The sequence below is a fragment of the Electrophorus electricus genome, chromosome 12 (genome assembly GCF_041902795.1).
Source record: "Electrophorus electricus isolate QZ-2024a chromosome 12, ASM4190279v1, whole genome shotgun sequence".
Taxonomy (NCBI): Eukaryota; Metazoa; Chordata; class Actinopteri; order Gymnotiformes; family Gymnotidae; genus Electrophorus; species Electrophorus electricus.
Genome location: NC_137508.1, coordinates 14,018,826 through 14,035,856, shown reverse-complemented (window position 1 = coordinate 14,035,856; position 17,031 = coordinate 14,018,826). Strand labels below are relative to the sequence as shown.

At 41.4% G+C, this 17,031-nt stretch overlaps 2 protein-coding genes across 10 annotated transcripts; both read left to right on the top strand.

Annotated features, from left to right (window-relative positions):
- Positions 1 to 268: 268 nt before the first annotated feature.
- prr18 (proline rich 18) lies at positions 269 to 1,826 on the top strand. The gene has a single exon (XM_027023513.3). It carries the CDS (start codon positions 430 to 432, stop codon positions 1,219 to 1,221), a length of 792 nt encoding a protein of 263 aa, XP_026879314.2. The 5' UTR covers positions 269 to 429; the 3' UTR covers positions 1,222 to 1,826.
- A 476-nt stretch (positions 1,827 to 2,302) lies between these two features.
- On the top strand, positions 2,303 to 16,856 carry si:ch211-130h14.4 (uncharacterized). 9 transcript variants are annotated; one of them, XM_027023727.3, is made up of 14 exons: positions 2,310 to 2,723; positions 2,834 to 2,929; positions 6,532 to 6,669; positions 7,535 to 7,690; positions 9,511 to 9,603; positions 9,742 to 9,868; positions 10,155 to 10,267; positions 12,893 to 13,024; positions 15,467 to 15,553; positions 15,813 to 15,925; positions 16,100 to 16,160; positions 16,303 to 16,454; positions 16,531 to 16,639; positions 16,725 to 16,856. In XM_027023727.3, exons 2-14 carry the CDS (start codon positions 2,840 to 2,842, stop codon positions 16,764 to 16,766), a joined length of 1,413 nt encoding a protein of 470 aa, XP_026879528.2. In that variant the 5' UTR covers positions 2,310 to 2,723; positions 2,834 to 2,839; the 3' UTR covers positions 16,767 to 16,856. The 9 variants fall into 9 exon arrangements, with proteins under 9 accessions (XP_035387663.1, XP_081581198.1, XP_035387662.1 ...); XM_035531770.2 differs by lacking the exon at positions 16,725 to 16,856 and having other exon boundaries at positions 2,303 to 2,723; positions 15,816 to 15,925; positions 16,531 to 16,708; XM_081725072.1 differs by lacking the exon at positions 16,725 to 16,856 and having other exon boundaries at positions 2,304 to 2,723; positions 2,839 to 2,929; positions 16,531 to 16,708.
- The last annotated feature ends 175 nt before the right edge of the window (positions 16,857 to 17,031 follow it).

The window sequence follows — 17,031 nt, the reverse complement described above, 5'->3', positions numbered from 1 at the left end:
CTGTACAAAATGTTTAATTACTAATGTACTGAAAAGCGAGGGGGAAAGACTTAATAAAGGCTGTTGCTGCATTAGATTAACGATGATATTTAATTCCATTATTTCAGGAAATGTTGGTCATATGTGATTGTATATCTAAGTATTGGTTGCCTAAAATAAAGCGTAAAATAAAATGACGGAATCTCTGCCCATTACAGGCTTTTTCCCTTTTGAGTCGCGTGTCATACCACGCCTTCCGCCAAGGATCAGATAAATCCCGGAGAAACCCCCTCCTTCTGGCAGTGGAGTTCAGATCCGGCGACGTGCTCGAAAAGGGACATTTGGAATAAAGGGGATAGCAGAATAATGCCAACCTTCTTTGAGTTATTTTAGTGAACTGAGCACTGCATTTCCCCACATAGTACGTGCTGTAACGTCTTAACCTATAAGATGCCTTTTCCACCTATAAATCTCCATTCACGGATATCGTCGCCGGGAAAAGAACTCTTCAGGAAAAAGAAAACCAGCACCGATATTGTGCCTCCTCAGTCTTTTCTCGGTCATAAATCAAGGGACGAAAAGGAAATCGAGAGAGAAAAACTGTCTACATCATGGCCTTCCACCGGTTTGAAACAGATGGGTCGAAAACCGCAGCAACAAGCGACTAAAGTCCCTACAGAAAGTTCAGTTCCAAACCTTGAGACGGACAGCAAGAATTCGTGGCTTAATTTAAGCAAACCCTTAGCCAGCTCGTGCGATAGTGTCCCGCGCTCGAGCTCTGGAGAGTCCGCGGCGCATCGCAGATACTCTTCTCGGAATTCTCTCGGTAAAGAAGAGGTGGAACAGGAGGTTCAGTTCTCGCTTAGTCTTACACCCGAAGCCATTCTAGTCATTCAGAAACGTAACCTTGAAAAACAGATGATGGCTAAACAGCAGAAATGTTGCGCGTCTGCGGACCTTAGACATCGCCGGGTTTTTCCCGCAAAGAGAGCGCAGAATAGTTCAAAGAACGCGACACCTGTTGCGAAACTGGACAATGCAAACGACATCAGTACGATTGTAAAGATCTCCCTTCTCAATGACCAGTACAAATACGACGACGTCGAGTATGAGGAGGAAGATGGGGATGTGGATGAGACCGTGATGAGGAAATGTAAAGAATGGCTCAAAGGTGTGGAGAGCGCCGCAGCTTTTGGTAAAGTTGACAAACTCTCATCTCTCCCGCATCTGAAAAGCTGCTGACTTTGCGCTGTTTGACTCAAACACAACAAGAAGACACACTGTGAAAACCTCGGACAAACAAGCAAAATCACCTGTGAGGAAATGTTCCTCGGGCCACACACACTGTCACCTTAACGGAGTAGAATGTGATCTGCACCGGTGTAGTCTACTGATACGGCACTGCGTTGTTCGTCTTAGTGACTTCTCACTGTCATTTGCAACGATGCCGCATGGTTCTTTTTAGTCTTTTGCACTTGGCTTTGGTTTGCACTCAGGAACGTTTAATTCTGTGCGTTTAAAGTATTTGCGCACGCAATGGAGAAACGATTGGTAGAGGAAGGGAATGTCAACCAATGGATTACGAAGTATACAGTGACATCCTATTGCCGCGATGTTTTCTTTGTGCGAGAAGACAATAGCTGTCAAAGACAATGTCTGCCTCCGTGAGAATGAGCTTCATGACCAAGGACTTGCAAGTTTGTACGAAATATGCTCGAAGGAAATGCGTTAAAAGAAAAAACAGCTTTGTACAGTATTTATTTTAAAATGCTAAGTTGTATATGTCTTGTGTTCGATATATTGTCATTTTTAAAGGGTTTTGAAAAATAAAATGTTAAATTATTTAAGCTTTTGTTTTTCGATTGCTTTATACCGTAAACAATATTTCTGCAAACATGGAAAACATTACGCTATGTTTTAGCGGGTGAACCAGTGCAAAACGTTTGTCCTGTCTTTGTTCCTGTGAGACTGTGCTAAATTGCTTCATTCTCTGAAGCACTTTTACGTTGATTCAGGTACCGAGGAGACTAAAAATATAAATGTATATTGAAAGTTGAATGTGAAGGGTTTATCATTATTGGATATCTTGGTTACATTAAAGAGGGCTTGTCTGGAACTGTGGAAAACGTTCACTTTAAGAGAACTTGACGTTCTCCAAATGCGCGACTATTGCACGCCATATCAAATGACATAATTAGATTTATGTACGTGTACTGAGCAAAGTCCTGGAATCAGGCTGATAAATAATTAAGTTCTTCATTCCTTTGCTTGGCGAATCGTTGGGTTATGCGTAAAACGTGTCAAGGTGGGGAGACCGATTTGAAGAGATTTTTCAGTGGCTGTGAAGCATTGCGAACATGCCTTTTACCATTGATAAAAGGGAAATGGAACAATAGTTGGCTCACCTAAATCTAAAGAAACTTAAGTTGTGGGAAAGATCTAAAGGTCTAAAAAAACGCCACACGAAAACTGCTCTCACTATGGCAACAACCTCTTAAACACAGACTTATTGTCAACTCTCTGAGCAGTACTTGCTGCTGTGGAGACGGTGTTTGATCTGAAAATTGGCATTTACGTTTAGGAGCATTAACTGAATCTTTCAATACCGAAATGTATATATGATTTGAGCGGAAATTTTATCATAGAAAACAGCATACGGTATTACCTATGTAGTTCAACACGACTACATACGAGTGGGTATTAATTTATTAGAAAATAATTTCATTTATTAGGCTATATTTGTGGTAAGTCATTTACCCTTTTGAAATGTATAGGACCTATATGTCTTCATTTAACGGACAGTGATTTTTGAATGATGAAGATAAACTTATATCGAAAATTAATTTGCATATAGAGCAGTATGTTGACACACAAGGTCCAAGATATTCATCACACAAGCTCTCTTCCATCTATCCTGGACACTTACCTTTCTCCTGAATCCTTTGAAAAGGTACGTAGTTCATTTTAAACATGATTTTTATACATCAAAAATACCTTTAAACTAACTTCACAATCTGATGAATCAGCATTTTAACATCAATATTACCTCCCAACTATTTTGCCTTAGATAATACTATATATAAGAAATTGGTTTAAAATGATTTTATTATGTAAATAACCTGTGTACCTTTTGGCTTTTGATAATTATATCCCCCCCAATACACATTCAGTGCTTTACTGATTTTTGCCATGTTCAGATTTTCAGCATTAGTGTTTGGGGCAATGGAAGATACATACAATATAATGGAATAATTGTGCTATCAACATTTCTAAATTATATTTAAAGACTGAAACCAAAAGACATAACATGAAAGACTTCTGTCCATGGAAATGAGCATTCTAGGTATGGTCATTGTGCTTCCTTTAGTACATAAATGGTGTAAGCATTAAATACTAAGTGGATAAATGGATGCAAGTCATCACATATAGGATATGCAAGTAATCACATATAGGATATTGGGATATGATTAGCAGATTAGCATATAATTGCATGACTTTCTTTAATGTGCCTATATGTATGTGAGTAATTGATATAGAGGTCTATGGAGACACCATAGTAAATAACAAAATGGATAGAAATTAGTTATAGACACAATGATTTGGCATCTTAACTTGGGAAGCAGGTATGGTAAAATAAAATGGCAGTTAATATAATCAGCAAAATAAGATTCAGCCTATGAAGTCAAAATGTACTGGATGCCCTGAAATGGAAGCAACAGTGGTGTTTATTAAGTAATATCTATGACAATTCTAGGATAAGCAAAGGATTTGTGAGGTACACACCTCACCCTTCTTCTGCCTCTAAAGACACACTAGAGGTTCTAAATAAACAAATTAGGCATTTATCAATCTATGCTTAAAATAATGTTTTTCATGTTGATCCATTTATATATCTACTTGCAATATTCTGATATAAAGGCAATGGATGCTATCAAATAAAAATACTGTTTTCACTGTACTGTAATATTTTGTACCTACATTGCTAGCATCTTTGCCTTGGAAGGCTTATGCTTTTTTGCAAAATATGTTAATCCCAGTATCAGATTGGTTTGAGGTCAGTGATCACCATAGCAATGCAAGCAAGCTGGAAGGAAAACATTGTCATAGAGTGAGGTTATACAGAAATGTAAACCACTATCCCCAGTTAAGCCCCAGAAGCCCCTCCTCCCAGTGCCTGGTACAATAAAAAACACTTACAAGTAACTGTTGCGTAACTGTCCTTATGTGTCAACCCTCAGCAGGAGTATTGTCTGCGTCCATGTCTACACAATCTCTCCGCGTTTTTCTTGTCATTGTAATTCATTTTGTCCTCACAAGGGGTTCTCTGTGTGGGGTGGTGGCTGTGGAGAACTTCTGAACTACACTGCTTTTGTGTTCCCGTCCACTGGTGGACAGACTAGAATGACAAGAGAGTACAAACAAATGACTGCTGCAGGGGTCGCCTAGGTTACAGCCAGCAACACAGTCTCCTCTCTTCCCCCCTGGCTCGTCAAATCTTCCGATCTACTTTTTGAATGGTCCACCTCCACCCTCTCGCACTTTGGATGCCCCAGTCTCTGCGTTCATCTTCTGTACTCTATGTCATCTCCTTTTTCTATTTCCCCTTCCTTTTATTGCTACTGCTTCATATTCTCTGTTAATCTCCTCACGTATGGGGCATAGGGATGGCTGATCACTGGGGGGGGGGGGAAACATTGTCCAGTGTCTGTGATGTAGGGTCCTGCCTCTGACCTGGTCCCCTCCGATGTGTCTGTCTCTGGGTCCAAGGCTGCATATACCAGAGCCATTGCTCACAGACCTTTCCTCTATCTTATCACAAACATTTTCTCTATCATCACTGAGGCAACTGACCTGATAAATGCCACTTCCATGTGAAGTCCTTTGTGAGTGATGACAAAGCCTTCCTAAATGGGGCAACCCTGTAAAATGTGAGAATGTGGGCATTAAGAGGCTGCCAGCTAAGCCACTGTTATTGTCTGCACTTTTCCTAAGGGGACAGAGAGTTGAGACCAGTGAAGTCTCTCCTTACTTAAGGGAATTAAATATACTATCTGCTGAGGTGAGTTCTGACCATTATCTCTTATAAGGGGAAATATCAAACAAGAGCTGCTCTGCTATTGCATTGTTCATATTGTGTATCGTGATGCCATTTTGCTTTTTTCAAACAAAATAAGGATCAACAGAAATGTTTGATTAATGTTTGTTCACAAAATATAATGTTGAACAGAACCTGTTCACTCGTAGGTCACCATGCTAGGGTGATAGGCTGAAAACAAGAGTCAACAGCAGAATGTTGCAACATCTCTGAAACAAAACAGGACCTTTGAGATGACTGATGTCTTGCCTGAGATTTAACCAGGTGCTCATCTGGTGTTTGCCCCACAGAGTTGCTCTGTGAATGAATTCATACCAAGAATCCATGGCACCATTCATTTAAGCAGAGTTGTCACCATGGAAACCTTAGGAGACAGTCCAGCGACTTCTTGAATAGAATCAAAGGTGTGGTTCAGTGCCCAGGCAGTCTGTTAAATGTGAAACCATTGCTGGAACTGGCAAATGTGATCAGGCATTCAGAGACCTGCAAAGGGTGCTTGTAAAGAGATGCATTGGAAAAGTGCCTGGACCAAGTGAAATGTATGACTCTATAATGCATATTGGCTCCAAAGCAAGTGAGCTCACACTGAACTGGACGTACTAACTAACTGCTCTAATGCTGAGGCTCCTGTTTGGGCTGAGGCTGATGTTTGTGTTGTTTTGTGGTGCTTTGTATCCAAGCAAAGATAGAACGTTTTGTAATCCTGAAAATCAATCATTGGTTTTTAAAATGGCTCACCACCCTCGTCTTCTCTTATCCCAGATCAGTATCAACATGCTTTGCAGTGTAGCTGCATTAAAAGTAACCAATTTGACATCATTAGGCAGAGTGAAATGGTAAACTGCAGTGTTTATTTGCATGGAATATACTATTTTCACAGCAGAACAAGACAGCTGCAGGTATTTGTTACATGCTGACAAACCAAGAAAGAAGTTCTCACACTTTCGCTAACAAACCCATGCAAACGGCCCAGTTGCAGTGTGGCCAGCAGTGCTGTGGATGAGTGTGTTACATGGACAGAGTCAATAAATGCTGTGAGCACAAGTATTACGTAAGAACAGGGGCATGCCACAATGATTTGTGGTGTGTGTATGTGTGTGTGTTGGGGGGGGGTTTGGTTCTTATTGTCTGTTTTAAGTGGTCTCACACTAATGGCCCAGTAGAAAAAAATACATATCTGATCTTTCTTTCTGGGAAGCTGAAAAGGACAAGTGCAGTGCACGTCACACAATGCTGTCTGTCTCATCCATGCCTTCAAAGGCTGTGAAAGTGGAATTAGGCCTCTTCTTGGCATTGGTGAGAACATGATGTCTGGGCAATTCGAGGGTGATTACTGTGGTGTTCAGGACAAACTGAAGCGGTTTCTAACTAATGGGTTATTGTGGGAGACAGGAAAACAAGTGCACCTTGTTACTTACTAGGCTTATCTATTTTATTCATTTTTACCCCTCAAAAAGACAGCCTGCGTCAGCAAAGAAGTGACACAGATGAGGAAGCTGAAAGTGGGAGGGGCCAAAGAGGCTGTTCTGCCCCCTGGATTTGCTTTGGATTCAGACAGAGTGGCTGAGGACAAACAGAAATCTTTGCGCAATCAGGTACCGTCAAGGAATCTTTTTTGATGTGGTACCTACACCGTAGCGTGCGCTACACACACACACACGCACGCACACACACAAATACAACAGTCCTTTTTATTTTTAAAAATATGAAAAGCTAAAAAGCAAAGAACCAAAACACATGGTTTAACTATTTTCACTTCTGGACTTCTTAAAGTTGACATTGTTTGGTCAGACGGCATCATAATTAAATCCCTAATAGTTGGAGTGAGACTGACTGTTCAATAAATTGAAACCCCATCAGAACAAAGATCCCCAGTAATACTGACATGTTAGAAAAGCATTACCCTGTCTTGGACAGTTTAGAATAGAATACAATAGATGTAAAATGCCACCCCTTGAAACTTCACCTTGGTGAGAGAAAGATCAAACATGCAAGCCATTAGTGGAAACCTTCCTGTAACCTGCTATAATTTCAGCTCACTCGTATTATACTACTCTACTGGTTATTCACAAGTAACATTTTTATTTAATATTACCATGCATTTTAAAGCAGTACATATTTCTACAGTACACTTTCTTTTCCACTAGGAACACTGCTTTATGATAAATTATATATATATATATATATATATATATATATATATATATATATATATATATATATATATATATATATATATATATATATATTAATGCACATTTGGTACAGACAAACCAGGACCATTTTTATAAAATGACATATAATTTTATTGTATCCAATGTAATAATTAAATAATGTGTTACAGTAATTTCTGTTCATTGATTAGTCTGTATCTTGCGAACGTTCTCTCCTGTATGTTCCACGTTTGTGCGCTTCTTTACTATCAGGTCATTGTTTTTACTGCATTATTTTACACTTCAGCGCCATCTAGAGACATATCGCAACATTCACCGTTTGAGGAATATCCTGTCTCGACACTACGCTGAGTTGTTGAAAGAGAAGGTCCAGAGACAACGACGTGGAATAAAACAAAACAACTCAGCTACTCTGAAAACCACAGAAAAGCTCAATGAACAGGTATTCCCGTTTATACTAATGCACCTTTATTTTTGGGGGGGTTTTCACGGTAGGTGAATGCCTTCAAATCAGTGTCAATAGTTAAGGTGCTTGACTTGTACTCTGGTGGTTGCTGGTTCAATCCCTGCTGCCAAGTTGCCACTGTTTGTACCCTGAGCAAGCCCCTTAACCCTCACTTGATCGTGTATGACTGTAAGGGTTTTTTGGATAAAAGCGTCAGCTAAATGCCGTAAATGTAAATCCTCAGAGCAATGGCTGGATATCACCAATAGGTGGTAGCAGCCTAAGATGTTTTTTGTCACGGAGCTATACCTGGGCCTGTAAGTGTTCATAAAAGGAACTATTAAGATACTGTGAACTGTCAGTCAAAAACATAAACCCAGTCCAGTAAAAACTAAGATTAGTTTTAGACTGTCAATCTGCAATTGATTGATATTTGATATTGATATTTGTATTTGCAATAGTAGATTCATAACAGGCTCTAATCACAGGTACCACAATGAATTTAGATTTAAATGGCAATGTAAACAGTTGGGTTAGTTTACAGATTCTTCTTTACAACATCTAGGCTATACCCTCCTTTGTTCTTTGAGCTTGTGGCCAAATTCAGGATATCCTGGAGAACTCTGTCCACAGTTGTGTATGGTAATGAAATCTTCAGTGATTGACCCCCTTCCCCTCACTGTCTGTGCTCTAATACACAAGTGGCCGAATCAAAGACTCTCACTGATCAACAGCCCTGCAGCCTACCCCAGGACACACCCAAACTCACCCTCACACACACACATAACACAGGCAGCAAAGGATCCACATCAACTCTATCTCGGACAGAGTGAAAAATTCATAGTTCCATAAGATTTTAATCTGTTTTACAAATACAGAGGTAATACTGCAATGATTAAAGCATATTGCCTAACTTTCTGAGCCCGGTTGATACAGTTATTCAAAGACAAGATTCAATGTAAAGGAGCTCCACTAAGGCCAATACAGCTTCCACTGTATTTTGTCTTCGCCGGGTAAGTAAGTAATCTCTAAATTCATGCTGCACTTTGTGATATCTTGTTGAATGCTGCTGTATGCCTGTACTGTCACGCAGCTTTGAAGTGCAGGCATGATGCCACTGAAGCTGTGAAGACTGAGGAAGCTCCTCGTTTTAATATGGCAGCTGGGGGCTGTTGGTGCAGACTTGTGATTGACTTTGATTTTGGCCCGTCTGGCCTAAAGACAATGAGGGTGAGAGAGAGTGAAGTGGCAGTTGGGGTGGGGGCTTAATGTAAGGAGTTGGGGGGGGGGGGGGGGCAGCTTGAGACAGATCCTGTCTTATCAACCCCCTCCTATAAAAGCCGGCCGCCTTCAGTGGGCTGTAATTGTCTCCTCTAATGACCTGCACTGGAGATGGGGACAAAGACAGTGCTATAAAGGCCTTTATGAGCCTGCCGGTAGGAAACCTTTGGTGGAGAAGAAAAAAAGAAAGAAAAGAATAAACTGCTGAGCAAATGAAACTACCCCTGTTGTTTCCTCAGCCCAGGACGTGATTCCACCACCCCACCCCACCCCGCCCCAGTCGGGACTGTCCGGCAGGGCAGGAGTGGAGCAGGCAAAACCCAGGCCACCTGCTGGGGCCTAATTGGTCCCTGCTGTGTTTAATGGCTTCCTGTGGCTGCATGTTTACTTCTCATTTGCTTTGGGTGCTGGCTTTCCCAGCCACACTGCAAGACGAGGCTCCTCACTGAGCCTCCGCGTTCTCACCTCACCACGCTCTCTTAATCCTCTTCCGATGCTCTTGCCAATGTCTCACACCTGACCCTCTTTTTGTGTAGAAAAAGAGATCAACTTCCCAGAAGCTCACTGGATCAACCCTTCTCCACGATGATACATGCCTGAGGTCGTTGCCTAAAACACGCCATTACCTGGTGAATCGTCCTCGTTGCATCGTATAAATATAACAAAGTATTGTATGATCAGGCTGATGGTCGTCAGCAATTATATCAGTGCATGAAAGAAATTAAATGTTCCTTCTAAGCTCTTGCCCTCATTATTGTGTGCTTGAGGTCCTTGAGCTGAAAAGGCATTTGGACCGATGTGGGTGTCTGCAGGGTCCCAGGGAGCAAGAGGTGTTCAGGCACTGGGTGGATCAGCACAAAACAACACAACTGGAGAAACAGCTTCAGCAACTATGTGAGTGGAGTCTGGTTTTTTGGGTTTTTTTGTGCTATAACAAAACAAAAATGGTTATACTGTGATGTTTTTGTGATAAAGAAGCCCAGAATAGAATGCAGTCCTCTTAGTTAGTTTTTCTGGGTTTGATCAGATAATGTTTTTAAATAATCCTTTGCACTTGAGAAGAAAACTTGGTGCATTCTCTCATGAAGAATCAGATGAAATGGGTCATAAGAATAAAAATGGGATATTGAGAATGGTTCTACAGTAAATTGAAGCAATGATGCTAGTTTCATGTTGCCAGTGCTTCGCAGTGACTCTGCTCCTAAGGTGAAGATGGAGGACTTACTGAAGAGACCGCCAGCCCTGCCAAAGATACAGGTTTCAGCAGATGCCAATTCTACCCAACAGGACCATGTGAGGCATAGCTCTTGCTTTATTTCAAAGCTTAATGCTTTATGTCCTTTTGCAATACTCACTGTCCCGGTCCCAGGATGTGTTTCATGTGTGTGTTTTTTTTTTTTTATAATCATCATTCAAAATGTCACACGACTATGTGACTTTTATAGTGTTAACTGTAGTTAAATAACTGTTGACTGGGATGAGCTCAAACATCTAGCATCTTGTCCTCCATAAGTGTGGTCAGGGTTCTCCGGCAGAACAGAGTCTTAACTAAACTGAGTTTCGCCCCCTGCCCTCGCTTCCCCATGTTGTCCATGCACAAACATGCTTTCTGCAGGAGGCTTGTTTGGCTTCAGCTCTATGGGAAGAGATTTTGGCCTGCTCACAGAGCAGTGAGATGACTAAACAGAAGTCCCACCACCACCACAACCACTGCAATCACTCCCTGCAGTAGAGAAGTTTCCCTGTTCACCACAGCAAGGGCAAACATCACCAAGGGGTGAATGTCTAATTCATTTCACATACAAAGACGACGGACCAATTTGGCTTGGGATGTCACATCAGGCCGTAGTTCAGGGCCGCCATAGGGCTGTTAAGAAGACTGTACCGCAGAGACGACAGGGCCTGTTCACAAAGGTTAACCTAATTTGGATATCTTCAGACTGCAGATATGCAAAGAAAGGAGTTTACTGCAGGGCTCTCCAGCTGCTTCTGATAAAACAAGGTTTTTCCAGCTATTGCCATCATCCTAAGTCATCTTTCTGCTACTATTCTTTTATATGGCCTATAATAAGCTTGAAGATGAGCGGTGCAGCTTTTCCTCTTTAAATGTTTTGAGCGACTTCACTAAATAGAAGTAGATTTCTCCTGTGTGCTGCTTGGTCTGAACTGCTTTGCAGCCTGTTCTCCATGGTGGCACTTGAACATAAGGTGGAGTGTCAGGCTGGCAGCGGTTAAAACAGCGAGCAATATCAAGCGTAGCGGGTAAAACATGTCAGCTAAACGCGCTAGCAATGTTTGAGAGCACATGTTACCCTGCTTTTCAAAGGCTCTGAGCACTTTTAGGCCTCAGCCCCGTGCTAGGAGGACAGCTAGACATAATGTCTCATCTTGTCTATGCGAATTCTCACCACTACTGAGACAGACGTGGGCACGAGCCCTCTGGCCAGCCACCCATCAGGGATATGGCATTCTCCATCGCCAAGGCCAGGAAAAAAATATTGCTCCCCGTTATAAGCTTGGAGGGAAGGGATAGCCAAGGATCTAAAACTTGTATCTAAAAGTGAACATCCATCCAAACTGTCTCTATTTATTCATGATGCTGTGTTTACTTTCCATAAAAGACACTGAGTCATGGTGTCTCCTGAGCATGTAGAATTTCACATGTATTTATTTTCAGGCAAATATGGCTTCTCCTAGCATCAGCCAGTCTATTTGCTGGACTAAGTGGAAAAATAATAAGTCTCGGGTCAAATCATTTCAATCACACACTGAAGCAGAAAAGCAAAACACAACTGCAACCTTCACATGCAACGGTGATACCCCACCACAAACCGCGTATTTTAATCAGAGTTGATGTTATTGGCCTCACCCATTGTGACCAACCCCTTGCAACTGAAGCCGGGCCTTTTTGTGTATCTGACCCCCTATCTCTCACTGTGTGTGGATGGTGCTTGATACCGGCCTGCTAGTTGCTACACACCGATGTGAGCAAACTGTGTCCTACAGCGAGCCGCTGTGGAGGGCCAGTTTGCACCCAGCAGACGAAGTGTGTCCTCACCCGAGTGTGTGGTGTTATCAGGCGAGAGCCACACCACGCCAAAGCTGCCCCCTCGAAATGTGGCACATCATTAACCAACACCCACCCCTACCCCCCCCATGGTTGGGGAGCAGAGCGGGCATCTGCCGGAGAGTGGCACTCTGCCACCTAATCTGGAAGCAAGACGGGCAGGTTCAGTTAATGGTTTGGATTTCATGAAAGAATAAGATCACTAGACGCATTTTTATGCGCACTGGACAATCTTTTATTAGAATTGATGTGTCTTTTCTTCTGCATCACCCTGAGTCAAAGACACAGAACCATGAGGGCATATTCATAAAGAATGATAGTTTTCATGGTTCAAGAATTTCATGATGATTAGATCACTAGAATGTATATTTATGATAAAAGTCTTATTTTAGTATGATTAGGGCTAGTATTCACAAATCATATCAGGAGCATGTGCACTCAGGTAGGAGCTCCTAGAGGAATGCTCCTACTTTGTGATGCTTTGTGAGTAGCCAGATGTGGCTCTTTTAAAACAAACTTCTGATGCCATGAAATTCAGTTTTAATGTTTCTAGGATCTTGACTATGTCAGCCATGTGGGGATAAAACCATTTCTGTAAAAAATAATAATCAAATGGACTAAAAACATTTTTGGAATCATTTGTTTAATTCTTAATCAGAAATATCATTTAATCAGAAATATCATTTTAATGGGTCACAAAAAGCCAGGTATTATAGTGAGATGTTATGGGTGAGAAGTTATACAGTTATAATGAGATATTATACAGTTTAATGGGTTTTTTTGTTTGTTTGTTTAAATTTTTTGCTTTGCTTTGCAGGTATATCTTGTTTTGTGGCTTTTGTGTATTCCAGCAGATTGCAGTCACAGAGGGAGGGGACGGAGGAGGAGGTAAACAGTCTGGTACTCGCAGCCTTCTTGCCTCACAGACCCAAACCCAGACGCAGGCCCAGACCCAGGACAAAGCTGAGCTAAGGCTTCCCAAGGTACACAACAAACCGCAGAAGCCACAATCATGCCTAGCGGGGGTGTAGGTGGACAAACACACATGCATGGGTCACCCACCCATCCACCACCTCATTGCACTCTCTCTCTATCACACATACACACCACAACCCTGATCGCATTTTCTCTCTCTCACACATGTGCACAACCGCCCTGATCACACTTTCTCTCTCGCACACATGCGTACCACCACCCTGATCGCACGTTCTCTCTTTCACACATACACACCACCAACTTGATCGTACTTTCTCTCTCACACATGCTACCACCACCCCGATCATACTTTCTCTCTCACACATACACAACACCACCCTGATTGCACTCTCTCTCTCTCTCTCTCTCTCTCTCTCTCTCTCTCTCTCTCACGTGTACCACCACCCTCATTGCATTTTCTCTCTCTCTCACATATGTACCACCACCCCAATTGCACTTTCTCTCTCTCATACATATATTCCTCTGAACAGTGTTACATAGTTTTCAGCTTCCACAAAATTACACATGAAAATCACTGCTTGGAAATTTTATTCTTAAATGGCCACATGAATGAAGTCTTAATAATTTAGCGTTTAGCGTTTAAACTAAAATTGCACAAAATGACACTAAAGTTTGTGTAATTTTACATAAAAAGATTACACAAAAAAGAGAAATGGCTGATATATGATTTCTCATTGCAAGGACTCACTATTTGTGTATATGTACTGCTCATTATTTCACCAACACCGTGATTTCTAGTAGTGAAACATTCGTGAATAAAATGAAATGCAGTCTGGTTGGTTTCATCTAAAACTCCAGGAAAATGTTTGTGATGCCTGATGTAGCCCCATTACAAATAAATATGAAATAGTCTCTGACACCTTTCCCAAAGAAAGCATTTATGCCAGGTTCAGGATGCACTGGGTCTAACTGCCTTGAAATCAAAGTTAGCTCATAAATACATATCCCTTATGATAGTACACATGTACATATACAAATTCTCCACAGATTATAAAATTCACATTATGAAGTCATTTGATTTTTTATAGTACACTAAATGTGCCCTAATATGTAATGTTCAAATAGTTTGAGAGTGTGTGTGTGTGTGTGTGTGTGTGTGTGTGTGTGTGTGTGTGTGTGTGTGTGTGTGTTTCAAGTAAAAAGCAGAGTGGAAAAAACAAGCACTTTGAACCCTCTCAGAATAGCCCACTGGGAAACAAGACCACCATCACACACACCTGCAGAGAGGTAGAGTGAAGGAGGACAGCAGGAGGGTGAGAAAACGGGTGAAGGAGAGAAGCGGTAGAGAGCAGTAAGGGGTGGGGGGCAGACAGTCCCTCAGAGTTCTCGCTTCTCGCACCTCCTTGTCAGGGTGGATGTGGGCAAAGAGATCATGTCCCAGCTCAGGGAGAGGACGGGGAAGGCAAACAAGTGGGCCGACAGAGGGCTAGGGCGCATTAGTCAGCCGTGTGGCCCACTCATGCCAGCACTGTCCAGGCACAGAGACAGAGCCATCCACCTGGAGCAGGGTTAGTAGACAACCATCACTCTTTCACACAGACGTTCTGTCAGCACCAAGGAGGAGGACACTCAGAGGTGTATGGTAGCGGCCTGGGGTACGGTGGAGATGAACATTGCAACTTTTCTGAGCCAGCAATGGAAAAGACGCTGATATTTCACAATGATATTTATCTGAGGAATTTCCTTTATTTTCCTAACATAATATTTATAGTAGTTGCATTATAGCAATGTGGAATGAAACCTAGTCCACTGTATGCTAGAGGCCTGGAAACAGATTTCTTTTCACTGTAATACTCTGGTGACCGGCTATTCTGAGCGAACACAATGCTTAGATTTCAGATTATGAGAAGATTTGTCAGGACGAATAATTAGAATTTCAATTACAGTTGCTCTAAAATGCACATTTACATCTACTTTTATAGCATTTAAGAGACACTCTTGTCTAGAGCAACTTACAGAAGTGTTTTTATTGTCTTCATCCTCATAAAATTTGCTCAGAGTCTAAGCATAGCACCATGCTACAAGTCCTGCGTGAAAGTCAGAGGTAGTAAAACACAAATAAAAAACGAGCATTTTTTTCCTAAAGTCATTTAGGATTAGTTCAACTTGGCTCAGCGCCAAATACACTGAATGAATTGTGGAAAGGTCTTATGGGGGACTGTAGGTGTGGGATTAGTCATTTACATCAACAACTCTCTTCCTAAGTCCTTCCCCTGGAGCTTCTCCTCCCATGTTGTATGTGTAGGGTGAGAGACTCAGGTGCTGAGGCTTACACCCAAAACTATGAGAGATGATGTGCTGCTTGTCACCTTTCCCCGCTGAACTAAAACACCCCCCCCCCACCCCCACAATGATGACGCTTTCTGCAATGCCATAGAATGAAAATCAGCCTTTAAAGTTCATTTTCAAGCATCCTGTTATCTCCACAGGTCTTCTCACAGGAGCTCCAAGTACCCAGGTTTTACACTTTACAACCCAGCTTTTTGGAGAATTTCAGCACTGATATGCATTTTTTGGTATCTTTTACATCCTATTTCATTCTTAATTTGTTGTATCTATGCTAAACAACTAAACAATTCTTGATAGATTAAGTTGATTAAGTTAATTAAGTGGATGTATATGTGCATATGTTTGTGTTTGGCTACATTAGCAAAGTACAACAATTACAAATTTGAGAAAATAATCTAAACTGGAAGATTCTAAAACACAATTTGTGATGAGATTAATCTTTTATTCATCTTATGTTTGTTTGTTTGCTTGCTTGCGATGAACTAGCAGCAGAGATTTAAGGAGCTGCTCTGCAGATCGAGGGCTGCAGTGGCCCCAACCCAGCACAAGATGCATCTCATGTACGACATCTCACTCTCGCACATGGCCCATGCTCGGAGGTCAGTCTGCCAGTTCCAGGAACTGTAGGAAAACAAAAGCCTGATAGCACACACTTGTTAGCTAAACACAGATACTGGCAAGCTAAAATGTCATCATTTTAAAAATGAACACAAATCTTTGTATTCATGAATTTATTTTCCTATTTCGTTTTTTATCATTGGTCTTATGAACAGATTACTGGATATTAATGGACTAAGCTCACAGTATGATAAAGGGTTCAGCACCAAAGACCTGGTTAGTTTCATCCAGAACACACAAAGCATAACATTGCCAAGACATGAATGCAATTTTCCTCTCCAACTTGAGTTCATGTGACATTATTACTGACTTACTCCCCAACACTTTACCTGTTCTGAAATTTCACCTTATTGAGCAGATGGAGCTAGTGTGTCCAAACAAAGTCTTAACTAAAGAGCCAAAGACTCCTGGTGAGTCCCCCCCACCACAGCCTTTGACAGATGAGGCAACAACTGAGGACACACAACACCTTAAGGAGGAACTAAGCAGACCAGTTGACGGAGTGACCAGGTGGGTCTGTTCTTTGTGAACACAGTGAATTCTGTAACTGTACGTGGTAATGCTGACATTACAAACATTTATTTAGTTTTCAAGACTCTAACAGCTCCAAGCTAAGCAGCAGCAGAGCCTATAACTCCTGGAACCCAGAGGAGCCGCTGTCCATTGAGGACATTTCTTCTTATTGTGTTTCACAGGTCAGTAAATTTATATTTTTGGTGACACTGCTCATTTACATTGTACATTTTTTTAAACTTACCTAACTGATGTTGTTCATTTCAGAGTAAAATTCTTGGCAACAAGACATGGACCAATTACATATAGCAAAATACTGCCTATGATTTCACCACTACTGCTTTGACAATGTTGTACTCAAATATGTTGTACTAATGATTTTTATTCACTTTTCCCAATTAGTTTTGCTATAGTGGAGAAGCATAAGTTATATCTACAGTGTGTCTTCTCACGGTTTATTTTATATAAGCTCTTATCAATATGAAATTTCAATCTATCAGCATTAAGTTACTTTTCAGACAGTGCGGCATTAATGTTACTTATTTTAGTTTATCAATTACTTAGGACACTCCCA